General features: G+C 32.7%; 1 protein-coding gene across 7 annotated transcripts in view; it reads right to left on the bottom strand.

Annotated features, from left to right (window-relative positions):
• The window catches only part of TBCK (TBC1 domain containing kinase), a 241,420-nt gene that overhangs the window by 135,644 nt on the left and 81,739 nt on the right, over positions 1-24,037 (bottom strand). For all 7 annotated transcript variants that reach the window (XR_012434998.1, XR_012434997.1, XM_074040263.1 and 4 more), the window contains 6 exons: positions 21,805-21,903; positions 20,102-20,164; positions 19,459-19,585; positions 18,246-18,296; positions 16,885-16,968; positions 5,437-5,522 (listed from right to left, as the gene is read on the bottom strand). Coding sequence is in view for 5 of the 7 variants with exons in the window: in XM_074040263.1 (XP_073896364.1) it covers positions 5,437-5,522; positions 16,885-16,968; positions 18,246-18,296; positions 19,459-19,585; positions 20,102-20,164; positions 21,805-21,903 (510 nt within the window). In the remaining 2 variants the exon portion in view is untranslated. The remainder of the gene's footprint in view (positions 1-5,436; positions 5,523-16,884; positions 16,969-18,245; positions 18,297-19,458; positions 19,586-20,101; positions 20,165-21,804; positions 21,904-24,037) is intronic.

The raw sequence follows: 24,037 nt of genomic DNA on the forward strand, positions 1-24,037 counted from the left end.
AGGTCACATTTTCTTCATATACTTAAACAAGTAAAAAGATTATAAAAATGTAAAAGATTATAAAAAGGTAAAACAATACCACTATTGCATTTTTGGGGAAAAATGTAACTATTTCTAAGAAAAATACGTTATTTTGGTTAACATGCAATGAGTTTGTTACTGTTATTTTTAAATGAGTTAATACATAAATATATTTTAAATCTCTACAAATATAGATAGCTATAACCCATATAAACAAAAACTCTTTGAGGTCCTCAGTAATTTTTCAGAATATAAAGGGGTTCTGAGAGCAAAATGTTTTAGAACTGCTGCATTTTGCCATACTTCCTTTCACCTGTTTCTGGATAGCATAAGGAATCATTAGATTAGAAACAGATGTGGGGGGTAATGGAAATGAAGATTTACTGAATTGGAAAACTTGCTAGATATTTAACTTGTGTATATAGTTTTTTGGCTAGAAAGTACCAAAATGTCATTTTATCATCCCTGATACTATTAATAGCCACTTTGATTTCTAAGATCTGGGCACTTTCTGAAAGGTAATCAAGCTTCACTACGAGAAAGAGACTTTAATAAGCCGTTTGTATTCAAAGGCCTTAATGGATCCAATGCCAGTAGAATGGAGTTTGTACTAATGCTGGGGAAACCATAGCAGCTATCAGACAAGAGGACACATCACAGGACTCTTCAGAGAGACGACAACAGGTTAGTAGGACTCTTATTATAAGATATTCTAAATAAGGTGGATATTCCTGGTTTTTCCTGTAATTACATCTTTATAAAATCTGAAAAGCTCATTGTTAGTATTCTCTTTAGACTAAAATCTAAAATTTATTTATGTAACAACATAATGAAGGTAAGGAACAAATGAAGGAACAAATACATAATTGTTTCTGAGCGGTTTAAACTCTGCTGAATATAAATTTTGAAAAGATTGTGATAAGCTTTTAAGTAGTATAAGCATCCTTTCAGATTGCAGTTAAATGACAATGGCTTTAGGAGCATATCATGGAATTTGTTAGCTTTATCTTTAGCTGTGACAGTAGGTTGAAAAGGCACATATAGTACTGATAGACTCCTTATCATTTCTTTTAATGGTTACCTGACAACTCTTCATAATTTGCAAGCTGAATACTATTCACAGAATTTCAGGAAAACGGTTCCCTTAAGAATGAATCATACTTTCCTGTTCTCATTTTAAACGAGGCCTACTATACTTTTAAAAGCAGAAACACATATCAAGACAAAAATGATAAATATCAGCCTGTCCCCAATTTTATAAAATACACATTATTCACTCTATTTATATGAAAATCACATAACTATCATGAAATGTATAATCTAAGCATCACATCAGTGTACAATATTTCTAACTACTCAGGCTTTAGCAGTGCTCAGTATTCAGAGTTCTGTGACCCAGAGCAAAACGAAAAAAGCCAGAAATCACAATCTCTACTGCAATGGAAGCCGATGAAAGATTAATGAGGGCTTACTTTGATAGGTTTAGTTCTTGAGTAGCAAACGTGGTTTGGTAAATGATTATCAAAGCACCCACTTTTCTCCTTGACAAATCTAGCCTGTACTGTTGTTAGAGGCATAGAAAGTTGCCTCAATAATTACTTTAAAGGTAGAACATTAAAGACAATCATTCAGAATTTTAAAAAAATGCTATATACACAACTAATAAAATAGAACTAAAATGTTATTAATAGAGTTAGAAAAATGTTTTAAAAAGTCCTCCATTTCATCATGCCCCTCCCACAAGTACTCACTGTCAATAATGTCTACATTAAAACATTAAATCTGTTCACAAAATTGAATTTAAAAAAGGCCTCATCATTTTTATATTATCCACAGACTTGAAAAACAGCTCAATTAAAAAATACACACAAATAAAAAGATTTGAAAAAACAGTCTTCCTATTAACATTTTAGCTTTCTTTGTGAAAAAACTTTGCCCACTCTCTGTGACAAGAAAAGAGTTGTAGATGGGACTCTTCTTCAGGTTAAGATATATTGTTTCCCCTCATTTCTTTCTGTTTACTCTAAAATTCCTAACAAGTGACAGAATCATTTGCTAGAGGACATTCAGAAATAATGTGAATTAATTACTCAGAAATGAGTGTAGAGGCATTTTTTTGTAATGATGATGAGAGGACTGCTACTGGCAATGAGTGGTTGGGAGTCAGGGATGCTCAGCATTTGCCATGTGCTGGATATTCCTATCCCACAAAGAATTACTTCTCACCCCATATGACTTACAATTGTCTCTGAAGACTAATCACACTACTATTGATAGTAGCGGGGGCAGAAAAATCCCTACGCAGATAGGGCAAGTCCCCAGTGTAATCTAATTTAAACCAAAGACAGTTTAACGTATGAAAACCAAGATACAGATCTCATATAAATCTACAGCGTGGATTGAGAACCTCTCCTTCTGTTTGGCACACTTTCCTCTGATTGATCCCTACCATTCACCTATTTTACATACACCTCCCCTTCCGTAATTAGTTTTTTAAACTGTTGTGGCCATCTTTGAGTGGTGCCTTTTTTGTTGTTGTTGTTAGTTTTTTTTGCATACTCACAAACCAATTAGCATATCACTCCCATTCTGAGCACATAAAAGCCCCAGGCTCAGCCACACTCTGGGCTACCCACTTTTAGGTGGTGGGAAGACTACCCAACTTCAGGTAAGGGGGCTGTCTAACTCAGGCTTCCTTCTTTGCTGAGAGCTGTTTTGTCACTCAGTAAAACTCTTTGCCTCACTCACCTGCTGGTTGTCACTCACCCTTATTCTTGGACATGGGAAAAGAACTCAGGATCTGCCAAACAGCGAGTGCAAACAAAGCTATAACCCTGTAGCACTACCCTCCTGCTTGCCGAGCAATGGGAGAAGGGACCTCTGGGCACCATACACCTCCATTCGTTGGGCTCATGGTTTCTCTCTTGTAATGTAATCCACTATATATGCAGGTATCATCTGGGTCCTTGATGTTGTCTCCAAAGGATTTGAGAGCAAGAGAAACCAACACAAATATGCTAATGTTCATGCTGCTTGCTGTACTGTTAGTGATAAAGTCCTTGGTCTCTGGCCCAGGAATCTGGCATTTTCTACCAGTATCCAGAAAACAGTAACAGGCTAACTTATAAGTTTTTAAGGAGGGTACAATCAAATCTCAGATTTGAAAGGTTCCCTGACTTAATGCCTAAATAAAATGAGCATTCCCTCTAAATAATGCTAAAACATTAGAACATATTTTAACTGATTCCCACCTACTTTTACCTTTCATGTTATTATTTAGAATTTTATTTTCACCTTATTATTAGCCCTTCCTAAAGTGGATTTATACATATTTAGGTCACTTTTTATACGATTTATAAACTTGTAGTATTTGATGACTGATAATATTTAAAGAGGGTGGAACAGTGTTTGGTACACAGTAAACATTTAATATGTATTCACATTAATTATGTTTTAACAATATTTTTAGCTCAACACTGTTTCTTACATCATACTCATTTGGAACTCAATTTTCTGATTAAAGTTATTTATTCTTGTGTGTTTCCTTTCTTAATATTATATCTGTTCATGAATATGTCTAAGGATTTGTATCGGATTGTTTTTATAATTCTACACATTATATTTTAAAGAGATGAAGTGTTGCTATGTTGTTTTGGTCTCAAACTCATAGCCTCAAGTGATCCTCCTGCCTCAGCCTTTCAAGCACAAGCCACCACACTTGGTTTCCACACATACTTATCTACATAACTGTTTTCTGTTTCTGTTCAGTGCTGAGTACAATTTAATTTGGTGACTTCACAAAAATTTTTAGAAAATAATTATCTTTTTTTAGTCTATATTTTAAATACTTAATATTCTTTTTTACTCAAAAATCTAACACCATTACCATCTTGGCAGTCAGCTCCTTGACAGCTTCTTCAACTCTAGCCGTAAGATTGGATCTAGTATTGTATTATACCTCACATTTACAATGATATTATACTCCAATCGCCTTTTATTTTTATTCTTTAATTTTAAAAATCAGTTTTTATTGATTTTTAAAATCCCTTATGTAAGTATTTTTCAAATTTAGGTTTATAAAATCAACTTATTAAATGTACACTTTTCAAAAATAACACAATGCATCACATGTAGGAAGCATAAAACATTGTTTTGTAAAACTTATTTTAGTTGTATACACACATACACATCACCACTCAAATTTTGTGTGCCCCGGGTCTAAATATAAAATGTATTTCTTCCCATGCATTGTGAAAATAAACAGTTTTTAAGAAACTGCTTTACAGTAGTCTATTAAACACGATCACATAATATAGTTTTAGAAAGTTTTTCACATTACAAAAATAATACCTTAAAAGAAAACAATTAAAAATTGCACTTAAGCCCCCTCGGTACCCCTAACTCCTGCAACCTGATATAATCATAATTAATATTCTAGAGTATAGCCTTTCAACTTCTCCTATGTATATACACACATACACTAAATTATACTTTATGAAAATGAGATACCATATTATTTTATAAATTGCATTTCCTACTTTTAACAATACGTAATGTGAACATTTTGTTTTTTTATCAATAATTTTTAATAAAGCATCTTCCTAAAAAATTATAATTGCTTGAGGGCAGGTGCCTTCAATTTAACTTTTCAATAAGTAATACATTCATAGTGTTAAAAATTTTTTTAATGTCAAATGTAACAAGTAAACAATTTCTTTTGCACTCATGCTACTTAACTGCAACCCCATCACCAAGCAGCTAACTTTTGTTATTAATTTAGTTTCCTCTCCACCGTCATTTATTATTTTTAATTGACAGATAATTGTATTCATTTATTGGATACAACGTGATGTTTTGATATATGTTTATTCAACAGTCTTTAAAAAGGGCTTCATTCTATGTGACAAACAACAAATAAAAAACAGGCTAAGTCATGCTACAGCTAAACTTTGATTTTCAACTCTGACTTTTAGCTTGATGTGGACTACTGAGAAAAGAAAAACCAAAATCTATCTAAGCTCCCAAAGTAGTATCAAGTAAAACACAGAAGAAGTTACTTTCACTCAAGCATACACTTCCTATATCCTCAAAATCAGGCCTGAATATAAAAAATCCAAGTGAAAAGCCTTCACAGCACAGTTTAATACAACACTATCACTAACGAGTTTCTCAAAACAATTTGATACTATCAACTATGGTAAGAAAAATGACTCATTTTCATTACTTAAGGTGGGAGTATGGAAAGTAGCCACAGACTTTCTAACATAAGGCTATAATTACTAGCAGTAACTTATTCAGATACGCACTTCTACGACAACGAAAATTTAAAAAATACACTCTTTTGTGATAATTTGTTTTTTTTTTTTTTTTTTTTTTTTTTTTACAACATGTTCTATTAATGCACCAAGTACTTACATCTGGAATGAAGCCAATCTCATTGAGATGATTACTCAGCTCTGGATCATGAAATGCAATCATCTGAGAGAAGACAGTCAGATACTCTGAAACAACAAAGTTTGAGACAATCATCATTTTTACACAGTACTCCAAGAACATTATATTCAAATATAGTTTTATTTATACATTGAATGAGATTTAATTTCTTCATGAGAATACTTTAGGTGACAATTTTGTTTTGCTACTACTTTAATTACTTACTGCTAATTATTAAACAAGCACACCAACAAACTGTCATAACCTATTTTCTGCCTTCAGAGTTACCAGTTCATTTCCTGAGTCACAAATTGTATACATGATAAATAATGTTTTCCTACTAAACTCTACAAGTACATTTTCTCTGGTAATATCAAATCTGCTTTGTATTTGTTGAATGTTCAGAAAGTGTAGCAGATCCTTAAATGAAGGAGAACACTTATAAGCAGTCACAAATGGAATAATTATGCTCAAATTTGTTTATAGATACAGATAAAATATATGCCTCTATACAGGCATCTGTTCCAGTTCTAATTTATTTCCATTTAAGACTTAGCAATTTGGCATATTTAGAAATAAGAATACCATGTTTAATCAGAAAGTAGGGATCCAGTAGGCAATTAAAAATATCTTTTGTTGATTCTAATTCTATTAGAATTCATAGAGTTCAGTTGAAATATGAGGAATACGCTTTTTTTTCATTTTTCCAAAGTTACTATTCGTGCCAGTTTACTCACTATGCACTAATCTAAACAAGATAGTGCTAACAATATACTCAAGGGCAAGTAACTATTATATTTTTACTAATGAAAAAACCAAGATTAATACATATTTCAATGAGCTCAACTTTTTTTTTTTTAAAATATAGACTGGGTTTCGCTATGTTGTCTTGGCCGGTCTCAAACTCCTGGGCTCAAGCAATCCTCCTGTATTGGCCAACCAAAGCACTGAGATTACAGGTGACAACCTCATTTTTTTTGAAATTGAAATGACAATAACATCATAAAACTTTTCTCTTAATAATCACAACTTTATCCTACAGTAAAGTAACATCTATTTTTAAAACCAATTATTTGGTGAAAATAATCTTCAAAAAATAATGTCTGCCTTCCTTTTTTTAAGTTCTTAAAGTTTTTACCTTTTAATATTTCAAGAAATAGTACTAAATTATTGATAGTCCATCAGTACAAGTAGTCTTCCCTTGTTTTTCTCAAATAATACTTCGCTTCTAACGATCACATGAATTTTATGGATAATATCGTTTGGCTGTGTCCCCACCCAAATCTCAACTTGAATTGTATCTCCCACAATTCCCACATGTTGTAGGAGGGACCCGGCGGGTGGTCATTGAATCATGGGGGCTGGTCTTGCCCATGCTATTCTCATAATAGTGAGTAAGTCTCACGAGATCTGATGGGTTCTTCAGGGGTTTCTGTTTTTGCTTCTTCCTCATTTTCTCCTGTCACTGCCACGTAAGAAGTGCCTTTCGCCTCCTGCCATAATTCTGGGGCTTCCCTATCCATGTGGAAATGTAAGTCCAATTAAGCCTCTCTCTTTTTTTTTTTTTCCAGTATCGGGTATGTCTTTATCAGCAGCGTGAAAATGGATAAATACAATAGATATTTCCCTATAAGCAAACATCTTACATGTCATATATCCTACACAGAAGAGCTTCAGGGCAAAAAAAAAAAAAAAAAAAAAAAATGAGGTGCTGTATTCCATGACAAAGCTGAATTCCTCATTTAATGTGAACTTTTACCCATGCTGGATTTAAAAAAAAAAAGATACTCAAGTAATACTTTTTCTTGACTTGATGTTAATTCTACTGCAACAGAATGCATTCTATCTGTCCATTGTCTCACTTTTTCCTCTCTGCACAAAAAAGGTACAATTTACATCAGTTTCAAGAGTTATAGATCAAAGTGAAGACCCAAAATATATCTGAAGGGCCCAGGGAACTTCTGGGTTTAACTTTTCTTTAACTTTTTCATTTCTCCTTCCAATTAGTGGTGTGTTTATAGTTCCAGTTTACTCAGAAGCCAGAGATATGTGACATCAACAATCATAAGCGTTCAACTGTATACCAGTGAAAGCATATAGTTATTAACTTCTAAAAAGCATGCTTCATTTTAAACCAGAAATTCACACCTCAGGCAATTTTCCACAGCTATGCTCCATTTTATTAAATATCATTCTTATTTGAGCCTGATAAAAAGAATTACTATGTAAAATTACATGTCTAATTAAGGAGCTACTGAAGAAATCGAATCCACCATTAAAACACTGTCTTACCACCACACCTGGCTAATTTTGTATTTTTAGTAGAGACGGGGTTTCACCCTGTTGGCCAGGTTGGTCTTGAACTCCTGACCTCAGGTGATCCACCCGGCTTGGCCTCCCAAAGTGCTGGGATTGCAGGTGTGAGCAACTGTGACCGGCCAACACTAATGATTGGATTTATATGTTATAACTGCATATACACACATATATATATACACACACACACACAGACATAAAATATATAAATTTATGTATTATTAAAAGTTATATGTTATATATTACTTCATATATGCAAACATAATTTGTAAAACTAGCATAAGTTTTGGTTGCTCAGGATAGGCTTTCAAATGAGATAACAATATGGCCTGTTATATTTAGAAAGTTCTGTCTCTAAAGAGAGCACATGTGACAACTGATGAAATCTGCACTATGTAATATTACAAATTATTTCAAAAAAACATTTACAAGTCCCTTGGTGTAAATTTTAAAAATATCAAAATAAATATATGCCTTTTGATTTGTAAATCAAAATGAAAGAATTTATGAGTAGTTACAAAAAAAAAAAAAAAAAAACCAGAATAAAACAAAGGATTCCATGGAATCATAGAATCTTTACTCTTTTTAAGGAAACATTAAAATGTTGTTAAAGCTCTGTAATTGACATGTACACAAAGAAGGAAATAACAGAGTCCGGGACCACTTGAGGGAGGAAGATGAGAGGAGAGAGACGATTGAAAACCTACCTGTCTGGTACTCTGCTGATTACCTGGGTGATGAAATAATCTGTACACCAAACTCCCATGACATGTAATTTACATATATAACAAATCTGTACATGTACCCTGAATCTAAAAGTTAAAAAAACCTATAATTGTGATTTATACTATATAATGAGGATATGAATCTAAAGTCTTAACTTGAAAAACAGTGTTTTCTAACCTACACAAGACCTATATAGAGGTAAATGGTATTTTTTAAAAACATAAATTAAGTTTCTTATTAAATTTCCCATTTAAGCTTCAAGTGAAGTTTATTATATTACAGTACAAAATCTATCTAATATAAATTTTCTGTATTTTATATTTGTAAAACCTTATACTTTTTAATTTTTGCAATGAAATATAAAATGAAAATAAATTGTCGTCTTCCCTTCTAATTGCTCTGTATTAAAAATTTTTGTTCCTCTCCTTGACAATCCCCAATAAATTTATCATAAGAATTTTATATGACACTATCATATTTTTGTGCAACTGTTTATAAATAAGCCATCTGTTTTCCAAAAAATATAAGCAGAGACAAAATTTCAGAAAGTCCTACATATAGATATCCTTATTTTTTCCCTTCTGAAAAGTTTTTCAGCTTTCACTCTTTTAGCTATGATAAGATGAAAGATGATGGGTGGGATTTAAAGCAAATGTTTTCCTCAGCTCACATATCAGAAATGGTATTCTCAATTCTGTAACTATTTGTTGTTTTCCATCAGACTACTAGCCTATCCTGAAGATGATAAATACAGATAGGTTGTGAGTTACATATCTATTGTCAACTAAGAAGAATGTGACCAAACCGAACCATTTGGTGATAATGTTGACTCACTGCACTAGAAAGAAATATGATTTTAATGCAAATGAACCTGAATTATTTCCCATTACAAAGTTTTCTGCTGTAAAATTTGGCCTATCTAGTAAAAGCACAAAAACAAGCATCAACTTCTATAACTAAGTGGGACGAAGGGGTTCAAAATAAGAGAAAGGAAAGAGAAAAGTAATCTTTAGGGCTACATTAATAAACCACTTTCTTTCCTTCTGACATACCTTGCTCTAGAATCTACAAACGAGTTCACTTAATAGTTATCATAATAATATTTCTAGTAAAGGTAGGTAGGATGTTTACTGTTTCAGGAAAAATCTCCTTGGTCACATGATACAAGATATTCTTGAAAATCACAAGACTGTATACTACAATCTCCAAATATCTTATCAAATTAAAGTCATTATGCAAAGATGTGCACTAAGCTGCACATATATTAACAGTAATGGAAAAAAACATAACTGCTTTTGCACCAACCTAATACAATGCACTACCTTTCTAAATACATAACTTTTGGAGTGAAAATACATATTATTTCACTCTCATTGTTATTGTTTGGAGGGAAAGAAGAGTTTTATACCCCACCTTTGACAACTGGACTTTAGACTTGGTATGTCTGTCTTCCTCTTTCTCCCCCCAAGAGTTACTGAATATATACTGTAGTATGAACTTATCTCCTAGTTTGCCCGTGAGAGTCCCAGTTGGCACCTGCAGACCCAGCATCTGGTACAGTGCCCCTTTTAACTCCCAGAAACATCCTGATTTAGTTATACAGTCAATCTAGTTATATGTGGTACTATATTAAATGTTGGGGACATCACAGTGAAGAAGATACGATTCTTTCCTTCAAAGGATTTAGAAAGACATACAGGTAAACAGAAAATTGGGGAAACTTTCTCTTAATTTTGCAGATTTATATGGTATCTCCTCTTAGCTTTACCTTTCTGACTTGTAGCAACCACATCTTCCAAGTGTGAATATGCCTTGGTTTTATAAAACCCTACAAGAATATGTTTAATGTGCCAAAGTTTTACTGGCCAAATGTAGTCTACCTTGTTCCTCACTGGTCTGAAGCTGCCTTTCTCCTCAATAGCCTAAGATATACCTGTCCTGCAAGTTATAAACTTGTTTTCCAACACAGTTGAAACGCTAATCAATAGATTTCTTCCTAATTTCTCCATCTTTTTCCATACACTAAATACTCTAAGATTCTGAACCTTAGAATAATTTTAGTAATCTTAGATAATCTCAATAGCCAAACCTGAGTTGTATAATCAGTATGTTATTTTTAAATGTTCCCATGTATTGGTAGTTTGTCAACTCAATAACAATGTTTCTGGTGATAATTTGATAGTACCAACGATAATAACAAATATTCATTAAGTCAGAAAGTAATTAAATTTATTATATCTTAAAAATATCTGCAGGTAACAAGTCAATAGAACTAAGTTAAAAAAAAAACAGGGTATCTTGATTAAATTGATCATTTTTCTTCTGATCTATAAGAGGTGAAGCATTTTAGAGTCTCATGAGTGTATATATAATATTTTAGAAAAAACTTTAAAATAGAAAATATTTTAAGTTCTATTAGTATATAGTAATAACTTCTTTTTTTTTTTCAAAGAATGATTCAAGTTGCTATTGAACATAGAAACTTTTAACTTCTGGAAAGGCAATTCAAAGATTCAGTAAATATGCATTTCTACAATTAGCTTTTAAATGAATTAGTTTCTTATGACTTAGGAATTTTCCCAAAATTTGTGGAGAAGAAAGTGTACATGTGATATTTATGTCAACCAAAAATCAATGACTACTTTGAAGTGTAAAGCTTAAAACTCTACAAAATAAACAGAAACACAGTAACAAAGAAGTACACCAATAAAATGAGAGGTGAATATTTCTAATGCTAAGCCTAAAATAAACACTTTGAAGAAAAATAAACCACTGTTCTATCAAACTTCAGTAACCAATACACAGTGTACTGTTTCAGCTCCTTCTTTAGCTTTCCATCTCTCTTTCCTATCCCACAGATCAGATTTGATTAGTGGATATTTTATCATCCCATTTTGCACTCTTTTACTTCAGTCCTCTTCGTTGTTCCCTGTCATAAGAATGTCTTTACCTCTTCTCACCAATGAAATTCCTATGCAAACTTCAAATTCATCAAGTATCTCCTTTTATGAAACCTTTCCAGAATGCTCTCTTCTTTTTGCTACCACACACAAGAAAATTGAAACCCCCTAAACGTCTTGCTTGGTGCTAATAGTATGTATACCTGTCTCCTAGACTTATAAGTAGTCATTTTCACATTTATTTACCGTATCATACTATGAAGTCCTTTGGGAAAGGAATAAATGTTATTTATTGAAAGAATCTCAGTTCTGTAAGCAGTACTTGGCATGGCCCGTGTCAGCACAGTTATATACTGAAAGATTAAATTTGGACAAATGATTTAAAACACTTTGTCTACTGATTCTTTTTTCAGCATAATATTAAAGAACATTTATGGTGGCTTTAAAGAAGTTCAAAATTAAATACTAATTCAAGATTTCAAATTTAATTTTATAGAAATCATAACTGAGGAAATTATTAATAATTAGAGAAACAAGCAATCAATAATTGTTGAGAGGTCTTTTAATTATAATGTTGGATGTTAAAATGTATTACTGATAAATTGATCAAACTAAAGAACAGTCTTTTTCGTCTTTTTTTTTTTTTTTTTTTTGAGATGGAGTCTCACTCTGCCGCCTAGGCTGGAGTGCAGTGGCACAATCTCAGCTCACTGCAACCTCCATCTCCCAGGTTCAAGCAATTTTCCTGCCTCAGCCTCCCAAATAGCTGGGATTACAGGCGCCTGCCACCATGCCTGGCTAATTTTTGTATTTTTAGTAGAGACAGGGTTTCACTGTGTTGGCCAGGCTAGTCTTGAACTCCTGACCTCGCAATCTGCCCACCTCGGCCTCCCAAAGTGCTGGGATTACAGGCGTGAGCCACCGCACCCAGGTGTTTTGGCCTTTCTTATAAGTCTCTCCAAATTCATGTTGTATACACTATAGTCTCTAATTTAATAAATTAAACAAGAGATTGTCTTGCATATCTGTATAGTATGCCTTTTAAAAGCATGTTAAGGCTGGGTGCAGTGGCTCACGACTGTAATTCCAGCACTTTGGGAGGCAGAGGTGAGCGAATGGCTTGAGCTCATGAGTTTGAGATCAGCCTTGGCAACATGGTCAAACTGTCTCTACAAAAAAATACAAAAATTAGCCAGATATGGTGGTGCATGCCTGCAGTCTCAGCTACTCAGGAGGCTGAGGTGGAAAGGTGGCTTGAGCACAGGAGGTGGAGGTTGCAGTGAGCTGAGATTGTGCCACGGCACTCTAACCCGGGTGATAGAGCCAGACCTTGTATCAAAAAAGTATGTTAAAAAAGTCTGTAATTAGGAAGTGTGGAAATTTGTCTTTTTCGTATTGGAAATTCATTATTAATATACAATGTATGTATCTGAGATATGAAACAGTGGAAAAATAAAATAAGATGTCTCATATGGTCTTAAGAGCTGGCCATCTAGCCAGGTATCAGCCAACCATCTAAGAAACAGTCTAATCAGTTCATGTTATAAGACCTGTTTTTATTGCTTATTTGAGGATTCCCCAATTTTTCATCTTTATAGAGAAATTTAGCCCAACATTGTATATTAATTAAGCTTTTATATTTGGAAAGTTTAGTAAACATTACAATTTCATGTTAGCTTTGAAACTAACAGCCTTATATTGCTGATATATTTAGCTGATGATTATTAAATTTCTTTTTATACAGTACAAATACTAACCTGATTATTTTTTACTTTTAATCTTCTCAGTTTGTCTTTGGTCACTATTTGACAGATTATTTATATTGCATAGCTTCTAAAATCTTGTGATATTACCCAAGGTTTTATTAAATCCACTCATTTTTCTATTAACTGAAATCTGAGAGAGTACACTATTAATTCTATAATAAACATCACTAATAAGGGTAAGAAGGAAGCTATTATTAAGAATGAGGCACATCCTTCTTAATAAGGTACAGGACACAACCTTATGGAACATTACTTCATAAACTATGAAGAAGGTATAACAGGGTCCTTGCAGTCAATGGCCTTATTAAGGTAATCTATAAGCAAAAAACAACTTCCACTACAAAATGCACTCCTCCTTAATTAGAAAAAGTCAAAGCAAAAAGCTGTACCTTCTAAAAATCGTTCTCAAATTAATCTCAACTTCATACAAGTCCACACTGTAGAAAATGTGCAGAATTGGGCACATCTATGTCAAACCACACCATTTCAAAATACAAAAGCCAATGGAGTTTGCATTTCAAAATTAACATAGAGACAATGGATCATTATTTCCATTTCTAACACCTATCTACACTGTAGACACAGATATACAGGAATGAACACATGATTCAATTTGCTTGTAAACACAAAATTTTCAAAAAGTTTTAATTCTTTTTCTTTAAACCTCAAGGTACATGATGCTGAAAGAACAAATGTTTTTATGTGCGAAGCTATTTATCCATATTCTGTTCCTTCTACTTTTAGCTTTACTTTTTTGAGTTTACATTTTCCTTTCTGCTTCCTTTCTAATTATTCTCCCATTATATCAACCTCTGATACTCTAATTTTATATTCATTTCTAACCAAGTAAAATTATTACTAATTGAGATCCCACTTACTCAGAATTTTTGATAAATCAGATACAACATCCAGTACTCCTACTTCATTTATGAAAACTGGGTGAATTACATAAAACCATAATGATATATATAACACAGAATCAGTTTCAAGTTGTTTAAAATAAAGCAGGAAGAATTATATATAGTTAAAAACAAGATCAAAGGGATATCTGATAAGCATCATAAAAACAGTAAATGGGAGAGTGAGCAGCTTTGTAGTCTGCTCTAAAAGAACAGAAAAACTATAAGAAAATCCCCTGGCCTTAAAATATACAGAATCTTGTTGAAAGGATATAAAACAGTACATAATGCCATAATGATAACACTAGCAAAAACTAGTACTCATAGTAACAGTAATATAAAGAAATAAATAATAGCACTTATTGAATATGTATGTACCAGGAATTTACATATTATGTTTAACCTCTACAATATTTTTATTCTAGACATGAGAAAAATGTTACCTATAGAAGTTAAATTATTTGTCCAAGATTATCCAATAAGTAGTGAAACTTAAATTTGAAACACTTGTTTTAAAAGTGTGGGTTTTCTTGTTTTATTTTGTTTTCAATTTTTGTGGGTACATAGTACGTGCATATATTTATGGGGTAAATGAGATACATTGATACTGACATGCAATGCATAATAAACCCATTCAGGGAAAATGAAGTATCCATCACCTCAAGTATTTTTCTTTTGCGTTAAAAAAATCCAATTATATACTCTTAGTTATTTTAAAATGTACAATTAAATTATTAACTACAGTCACCCTGTTGTGCTAGCAAATACTAGGTCTTATTTATTCTTTCAGTTATTTTTTTTTACTCATTCACAATGTGTATCCTCCAACTTCTACCCTCCACTACCCTTCCCAGCTTGTGGTAACCGTCATTCTACTCTCCATCTGCATGAGTTCAAATGTTTTGATTTTCAGATCCTACAAATAAGTGAGAACATATGAAGCCTGTCTTTTTGTGCCTGGCTTATATCATTTAACATAATGACCTCTAGTTCCATCCATGTTGTTGAAAATGACAGGATCTCATTTTTTCTTATGGCTGAATAGTACTCCATTGTGTATTAAGTGCCACATTTTCTTTATCCACTTGTCTGTTGATGAACACTTAGGTTGCTTCAAAATCTTGGCTATCATGAATGGTGCTGCAGTAAACATGGGAGTGCAGATATCTCTTTGATACTGATTTCCTTTCTTTTGGGTATATACCTAGCAGTAGGATTGCTGGATCATATGGTAGGTTTACTTTCAGTTTATTGAAGAACCTCTAAACTGTTCTCCATAGTGGTTATACTAACATACATTACCACCAATGGCATATGAGGGTTCCTTTTTCTCCACATCCTCACCAGCGTGTTATTGCCTATCTTGTGGATAAAAGCCATTTTAACTAGAGTGACATGATATCTCATGTAGTTTTGACTTGAATTTCGCTGATCATCAATGATATTGAACACCTCTTCAGAATCCTGTTTGCCATGTATATGTCTTCTTTTGAGAAATGTGTAATGAAATCTGTTGCCCTTTTTAAAATCAGATTATTAGATTTTTTTCTACAGAGTTATTTGAGCTTCTTATATATTCTGGCCATTAATCCCTTATCAGGTGGGTAGTTTTCAAATATTTTCTCCCATTCTGTGAGTTGTCTCCTAACTTTGTTGATTGTCTCCTTTGCTGCTCAGAAGGTTTTTAACTTGATGTGATCTCATTTGTCCATTTTTGCTTTGTTTGCCTCTGTTTATGGGATATTACTCAAGATATCTTTGCCTGGACTAATGTCCTGGAGAGTTTCCCCAATGTTTTCTTATAGTACCATAATTTGAGGTTTTAGATTTGAGACTTTAATCCATTTTGATTTGATTTTTATGTAACTAGACAGATTTTTATGTAACTAGACAGATAAAGGTCTAGTTTCATTCTTCTGCATATGAAGATCTAATTTCCTCAGAACGATTTATTGAAGAAACTTCAAGAACAGTGAATGTTATTGACACCTTTGTCGAAAATGTGTTCACTGTAAGTGTACAGATTTGCTTCTGCGTTTTCTATTCTGTTCTATTGGTCTATGTGTCTGCTTTTATGCCAGTACCATTTTGTTTCAGTTATTATAGCTCTGTAGTATAATTTGAAGTCAGATAATGTGATTCCTCCAGTTTTGTTCTTTTAGCTCAGGACAGCTTTGGCTATTCTAGATCTTTTGTGGGTCCACATAAATTTTAGGATTATTTTTTCTATCTAAATGTGGGTATTTTTAACTTCTATTATATTACTTCCAAAAAAGAGTTCAGGAAATTATAATAGAAGTTTGAATGTGGCTAAAGTTGTCCTGAATGAATTCACAAATAGGTTACACTATGACGTGAACTCTTAAGAAGGAGGTATATTTTAGGTAAGCTGAAGAAAGAGGGAATATATTTTGGGTATGCATGCATGGGAAATGAGATAAATGAAAAGTATTTTTAATACTCCGATTACACAATTAAACATTTAAACTTTTTACTAATTTACAGTGGACTTGCTCCATGGTGAAGCTTTTTGTGAGCAATTTTGATTGTGAGAGACATAAATGGCAGTCTCTTATTTTCTCAAACTAGCATGCCTGCATTTGAACTGAAATGAAATCAGATATCAAATATCCATTAGAAAAATACCATAATTCTTTGTGGATTTGGAGGAAAGACCAAACTTTCTCATTTCTCTTTATGGATTTTATTGGATGGACCATCATATTTTGAGGGTCAAAATCTTAAATTTAATCAAATATTACATCAACACACCAGTACATCAGCAGTTTCCCTGCAGAAAGTCACGGAAAGACATTTGCTTACCTTGTATTACATGTGAGTTGTCTTTTAAGAAGAAGTTATACAGATATTTGGGAATAAAAGCAGACATACATGCGTAAGCCAAGGCTAAAAGAGAATAAGGCAAAGGCATGTAAAAAATTAGTTAACAGGGTAGATGACCAGCTGTAATGCATTCACTTAGCACATATTCCTTGAATCTACTATTAAATAACAGTTATGATAGCAAGTGCTAGAAAAACAAAATTGAGAGATAAAAGTCTCTATGCTTTAAAATAGAAAACATTTTAGACAACAGAAAATAATTCTATAACTTATATTTTAAACTACTGTGGCAATCATTATCACACAATAATCAAAACTTTTATTACCTAAACGTTGTTTCTTAAAATTTCTAAGCATGATCATTACTAGTAAGTTATACAGACCTCACGATCCTTAATTGCTGCTGATGCAAACAAGAATCTACGAACTTTGGATTTAGGAATAGTGTTATAATTCACATTTTCAAACACAGACCCCTGACTACGCTTGGGTCAGTATGAGTGATAATTGGCTATGCCTAACTAAACATAGTAAAAAACTCTAGTTTAGATTAATGAGTGAGAATATCAGAGAACAGAGTATTTTAAAAATAATCCAAAGAGTAAAATTTCATTTATCTGGGATTATGCTATTTCTACTTAATTCCATAAATTGATGCAAATTTGGTCATGAAATAGATAGACTCTGAAAATAGGGAGATGGTCAGATAAGGCATCTAGACATTCAAGCTATATATAGTAACACACTCTACATGTGATTTCAGGGATTGGAGTTATTCGAATTTAGTATTTATTGAAAAGCCTACAATAATAAAGTTATTGCAGAAAGGCAGGGAAAAAAAAAACCTGCCATTGAAAAAGGGCTGTCAAAAAATATTACATTAGTATATAAGTATTAGAATACAAGACAGACACAAGATAAATTTTTATAAATACAAAGTGCTTTATGGGCTCAAGAAGGAGAATAAGAAAAGTCTTCATTAAGGAAGAGGTATCCAAAATGATTATAGGCTTTGGAGATACAAGATTATGGAAAAGTGCCGCCATAATTGATTTCTTTAAAAATTCTTTAGAAAGTATACTTAGACAAAAATTAATCTCTAAGGAATTTAGAATAATCAAATTCCACTAAATTTCTAGTAATATCTTTAGCATAAATGAAACTCTCCAGTAATAAATTAATCCTTCACATCTCTAAAATGAGTCTATAATAGATTATTTCACAGAAATCTACCAGGGAGAGAAAAAGAACCTTAAAACAAAAACAAAAACCTTTCATGTCTGAATTACATATTTTAGAATATTATGTGCAATGATTATTTAAATGATAAAGAGGCTTACCTTCATTATTGAAGTTTAGATACAGGAATGGAGCACAGAGTGAGTCAAGACCTAATGCAGAGGGGTTGGGAGAAAGAAATCAAATAAATATAATCTAGTAGAACTGAAGATATATACCTTATTCAGTTCTTTGCATTACCTCCAAGTAGATTAAACATTAGAAGTATTATCCATCCAGAAATATGTCACCTCACGATTTACTGTGGGGATTAAGTGATAGTGTAGCACACAGTATGTGTCCAATATGAATCAGCTATTATTATTATCCAGATTATTATGAGTCGAAAAGAGAAATACAATAATAGAAAAATGGAAGAAAGTTACAATTCTTTGGATATTGTCCCATCTCTGACCCTAAGTGTACAATTCTGGCAATTACTTAATATCTTCTGACATACTTTCTCGTCTAGGAAATGGAGTTTCACCTATGTTCTTTTTCTTTGGGATTATGAAAAAAAATTCTTTAAAAATTGTGAAGTGAATTCCAAATATATGACATTTCTTTTATTGATAATAATGATGTGCATGTATTGTCATGTTGAAAGAATGTACATAAATCTACCTACAACTGTTAGGAGGATATAGAATAGCTCTGAAATACACAGAGCTAAGAAAAATAATACCTTTATTTAAACTATGGCCAGTAAGAAATAGAGAACTGAAATATAAAAATAGCCGCTTATAACAACACATTCAAAAATAGGGTTGGAATGGGTTTCTCATTCTTTATCAAACACAAAAATAATAATGGCAAAGCTAAAAATAAAAGATATGAACCATTAAAGATACAAGGGGAAAAAAGACAAATAAAACGAGGACTTTAGGATGAGAGCCTATTTTTAAGTCCTAATAGCCATGGTAAGTATAAATTAGAAATCATTAACTATAAGAATCTCAACTAGCCCCAACTGATTTAACAGTGTGCATAGGCGTTTAAAAAATGTATCCACAAAGATGATAACAGCTCCAAATACCTTTCTGCTTTGCTAATCAACTTGCATATTAAATATTATGTTTTTAAATGATATCTACTAGGATTTAGACAAAGATTTAAAAAAATGCTTGGATGTAAACCTCTCAAAAAATGAATCAGAGCTTCAATATTGACTTTTTCCGAAGACAAGGATGTTTAGATATTTTAATTTTTTTAAAATGTCAGTTATGCAACAATCTCCTAATACTCCAGAGGAGTTTTAATGACTATAAAAGTTACCTTGCCAATACACAAGATCAGGATGAGACACTACCCAGGCTTTTAATACACGCCTAAATTTTGCATGACCTTCTGGTGATGATAACAGTTCATCGTACTGATGACAGCGAGGAATATCCACTTCAATCTGTTAAAATAGCAAATTAATAAGGTGAAACAGTAATTGTGTAATCAGCAATAAACCCTTAATCTTTATTCATTAAAAAAGGAAAAGGAGAAGTCATAATACAAATTTCAAAACAGACCAACTTCTTAAGTGCCTAATTTTTTGAATTTTTTAATTGATCTTATGGAAACACTAAAGACGTTGTATGTATACTTAAACAGGAGAATCAAACCATTTCTTTTGAAAGGTATGTGTTAATATACTTTTAAAAAATATTTTTCTTTATAGTCTGGTCCAAATGAAGGGCAAATTTTTCAGATGAAGAACTATAGTATTTTTAAAAAGGTAACTTGACCTTAAAGTCCTATAAGGTATTGTTCTAAGTTATAAGCATAAGAGTTATGGTTTCTCTAACAATGTATGTATGCAGCAGTGTGTCTGTATTCATGAGAGAAAGAGGCTTTCTTCAGGCTCCTTCCTAAAATTTAAATATTTGACAGAATTATCTTAGGTTGCTTAAGAAAATCTAAATCATACTTGTCTATCTGTAGGAATTGGAGTGTCTTTATCAATTGCATCGTACTTGGCATGAATAGCTCCCTGCAAAAAATAAAAGAAGATAATTAGTTTATCATATCCTTAATACAACTAGTAATATAGAAAAATCTATTTTTTACAAATATCTATCTTTGGAAACCTACCCAACTACAGATAAGCACATTCAAACCCAGTGTAGAACTCATCTTAAGAGAAATTTTCTGTGTCTTTGACAATCTATGATGAAAGTCTCTGATAAGTCACAATTTGCCATTATTCTGAGGCAAACTCTTGAATTATAAATACCACAACATGAATGTTGTGGATTAATTACTTAGCTAGTAAGTATGTTTGGCTGACCTCCCAGCCCCTACAACATAACACAACCTTGTTATGTTATGTCTATAATTACATGATAGAATCATTAGGGCCTAAAGAGGTCATTTACAATTTTCAGTTACACACTGTTAAAAATTAAAAATAACTGAATAAATGACTACAAATTTTGGCCATGATCTATAGGACCAAGCATGAAAAAAATAATATTATTCTGGCTTATTATCATGGTAGAGAAAGAGCCAGGAAGTAGGGTTCAAACTCCAATATCTGCTATATCAACTTCTTTGAGACATTCATTTAATGAGAGTTGGAAAACCTGATACCTGAAGTCCTCTTGGACTTTAGCATTATATTGTTCTACAAGTCTAATGATTACTGTATGATACTGAACCACTGGCATTCTTGTAAAGTAACCAAACTCAAAGGTATTTGCAGACTCTTATCAAGGGAATCAGGAATGAAGAAAGGAAATTCTTCAAACAGAGAATTGAAAAGGATTAAAAATAGTTGAGGATTTTTTTTAAATATTTTTTTTAGAGACAGGGTTTAGTTCTATCATCCAGGGTAGAGTGCAGTGGCACAATCAAGGTTCACTGAAGCCTCGAACTCCTGGGCTCAAGTAACCCTCCTGCCTCAGCTTTCCAAGAAGCTGGGACCACAGGCATGTGCCACCATTCCTGACTGGAATTCTTTAAAAAGCAAGGATAATTATCTATAAGAGAATATAAGACGACAAGATGACAAAGAAATTGACAAGAAATGAAAAAAATCTGGCTAGAAGTTGGCCCGTTGTCATGATTGATGTCATCGGAGTTCTCTGTTAGTATTGCAGACCACCACAATTTGTGACACCTCTCCCTTCCTCACAACCACAGAGAAAGTGTTAGAGAAGACATGGGAGCTATTTCTCTTGGTAGCACATTCCAGGTGGAACAGGCGTGCCAAAAGCCACTAAATTATGTTAGTGATTTTGACATGTCAGATTAGATTGAAAGATTTCTCCAAATTTAGAACCATTTATAAACAGATAATTATATTCTATAATAAGCATACTTCATAAGCAGGACTACCCACTTGTAACTGACATATATTCTTAAAATATTCCTTGGTAATAATCAAAACATTTTCTGTGACCACCATTAAATGAAATATTAAATAGCACAATCTAATAAACCCTCAATTATATTTTTCTTTTCTATTGTTTTCCTACGTTCCTTCCACTTAAAATTGCCAAATATTCTAATGCTTATATTTTACTATATAATTTTCTAGTAACTGGAAAAATACATATTTGGAAAGCACTCTCCTTCTTCATCCTTTCTTAGCATAATTAATCAGCTTCTAACCTTTTCTTTTTTCCTTACCTCAACTCCCAGAAGAGCAGCCCAGGTTAAACCTCTCAAAAGAGGAGGAATGTCAATTCTTGCTTCTTTCCATATTTGATTTTTTTTATACGGATAAGCCTATATCAAAAAAGAAATGAAAACGCCTCAAATTACCTAGTGCCATCTTTCAGTCTAGACAGTTCTGAATATACCCATGATAAAACTTAAGTGACTTGCAATAAATTTCAAAGTACGTGCAATTATTGTGTCTGGTGTTATTAATACATATAAATAAGCAGTAGAATGAATCCCTAACATCTTGCAAAATTTATATTATATAATTAAGAAGAGGAGCTGATTCTATCTATTTTTAAATCCTTCCTCTCTATTTGATGCTCTGGGGGGATTTAAAATGAGTCATTTTAAATGAAGGATAATAGTACCAGCCTCATACGGGTTAAATAAGACAATGCAGGTAAAGCACTCTGTTAAAAACGTGGTGACAGAGAAGTGTTCAATCACTACAAGCTCCTATTATGGGTACTTCTGCATTTTGCATATAAATTTGTACTTTTATAAATTTGTGTCTTAGGAGAAATTTCTAGAAGAGTATTAATAGGACAAAGGACACAGATGTTGTTAAGGTTCATGATATATGCATTCAAATTGTTTTACGAAATGTTTCAGTACATTCACATTTATTACAACAGAATGAGAGTTCCAATATCATTGCAACTGTGCTCACTTTGTGAATGTGGTATGGAAAATCAATCTGATTTTAATTTATATATATTTTTTCATTCCTAGTGAAGATGAACAATTTGAAAAGATTTACTAGTTGTATTTATATTATGTACTCTATCCATTTCTGTTTCAATATTGATGTTTTCCCTGTTGACTTTTAAGTCTTCTTTTAAAAAATAAGGACATTAAAGACATAACATACCAGAATCTCTGGGACACATTTAAAGCAGTGTGTAGAGGGAAATTTATAGCACTAAATGCCCACAAGAGAAAGCTGGAAAGATCTAAAATTGACACTCTAACATCACAATTGAAAGAACTAGAGAAGCAAGAGCAAACACATTCAAAAGCTAGCAGAAGGCAAGAAATAACTAAGATCAGAGCAGAACTGAAAGAGATAGAGACACAAAAAACCCTCCAAAAAATCAATGATTCCAGGAGTTGGTTTTTTGAAAAAATCAACAAAATTGATAGACCGCTAGCAAGAATAATAGAGAAGAAAAGAGAGAAGAATCAAATACACGCAATAAAAAACGATAAAGGGGATATCACCACCGACCCCACAGAAATACAAACTACCATCAGAGAATACTATAAACACCTCTACGCAAATAAACTAGAAAATCTAGAAGAAATGGATAATTTCCTGGACACTTACACTCTTCCAAGACTAAACCAGGAAGAAGCAGAATTCCTGAATAGACCAATAGCAGGCTCTGAAATTGAGGCAATAATTAATAGCCTACCAACCAAAAAAAGTCCAAGACCAGATGGATTCACAGCCGAATTCTCCCAGAGGTACAAGGAGGAGCTGGTACCATTCCTTCTGAAACTATTCCAATCAATAGAAAAAGAGGGAATCCTCCCTAACTCATTTTATGAGGCCAACATCATCCTGATACCAAAGCCTGGCAGAGACACAACAAAAAAAAGAGAATTTTAGACCAATATCCCTGATGAACATCGATGCAAAAATCCTCAATAAAATACTGGCAAACCAAATCCAGCAGCACATCACAAAGCTTATCCACCATGATCAAGTGGGCTTCATCCCTGGGATGCAAGGCTGGTCCAACATATGCAAATCAATAAATGTAATCCAGTATATAAACAGAACCAAAGACAAAAACCACATAATTATCTCAATAGATGCAGAAAAGGTCTTTGACAAAATTCAACAGCCCTTCATGCTAAAAACTCTCAATAAATTCGATATTGATGGAACATATCTCAAAATAATAAGAGCTATTTATGACAAACCCACAGCCAATATCATACTGAATGGGCAAAAACTGGAAGCATTCCCTTTGAAAACTGGCACAAGACAGGGATGCCCTTTCTCACCACTCCTATTCAACATAGTGTTGGAAGTTCTTCCTAGGGCAATCAGTCAAGAGAAAGAAATCAAGGGTATTCAGTTAGGAAAAGAAGAAGTCAAATTGTCCCTCTTTGCAGATGACATGACTGTATATTTAGAAAACCCCATCATCTCAGCCCACAATCTCCTTAAGCTGATAAGAAACTTCAG

The sequence above is a fragment of the Macaca fascicularis genome, chromosome 5 (assembly GCF_037993035.2).
Source record: "Macaca fascicularis isolate 582-1 chromosome 5, T2T-MFA8v1.1".
NCBI classification, from domain to species: Eukaryota; Metazoa; Chordata; class Mammalia; order Primates; family Cercopithecidae; genus Macaca; species Macaca fascicularis.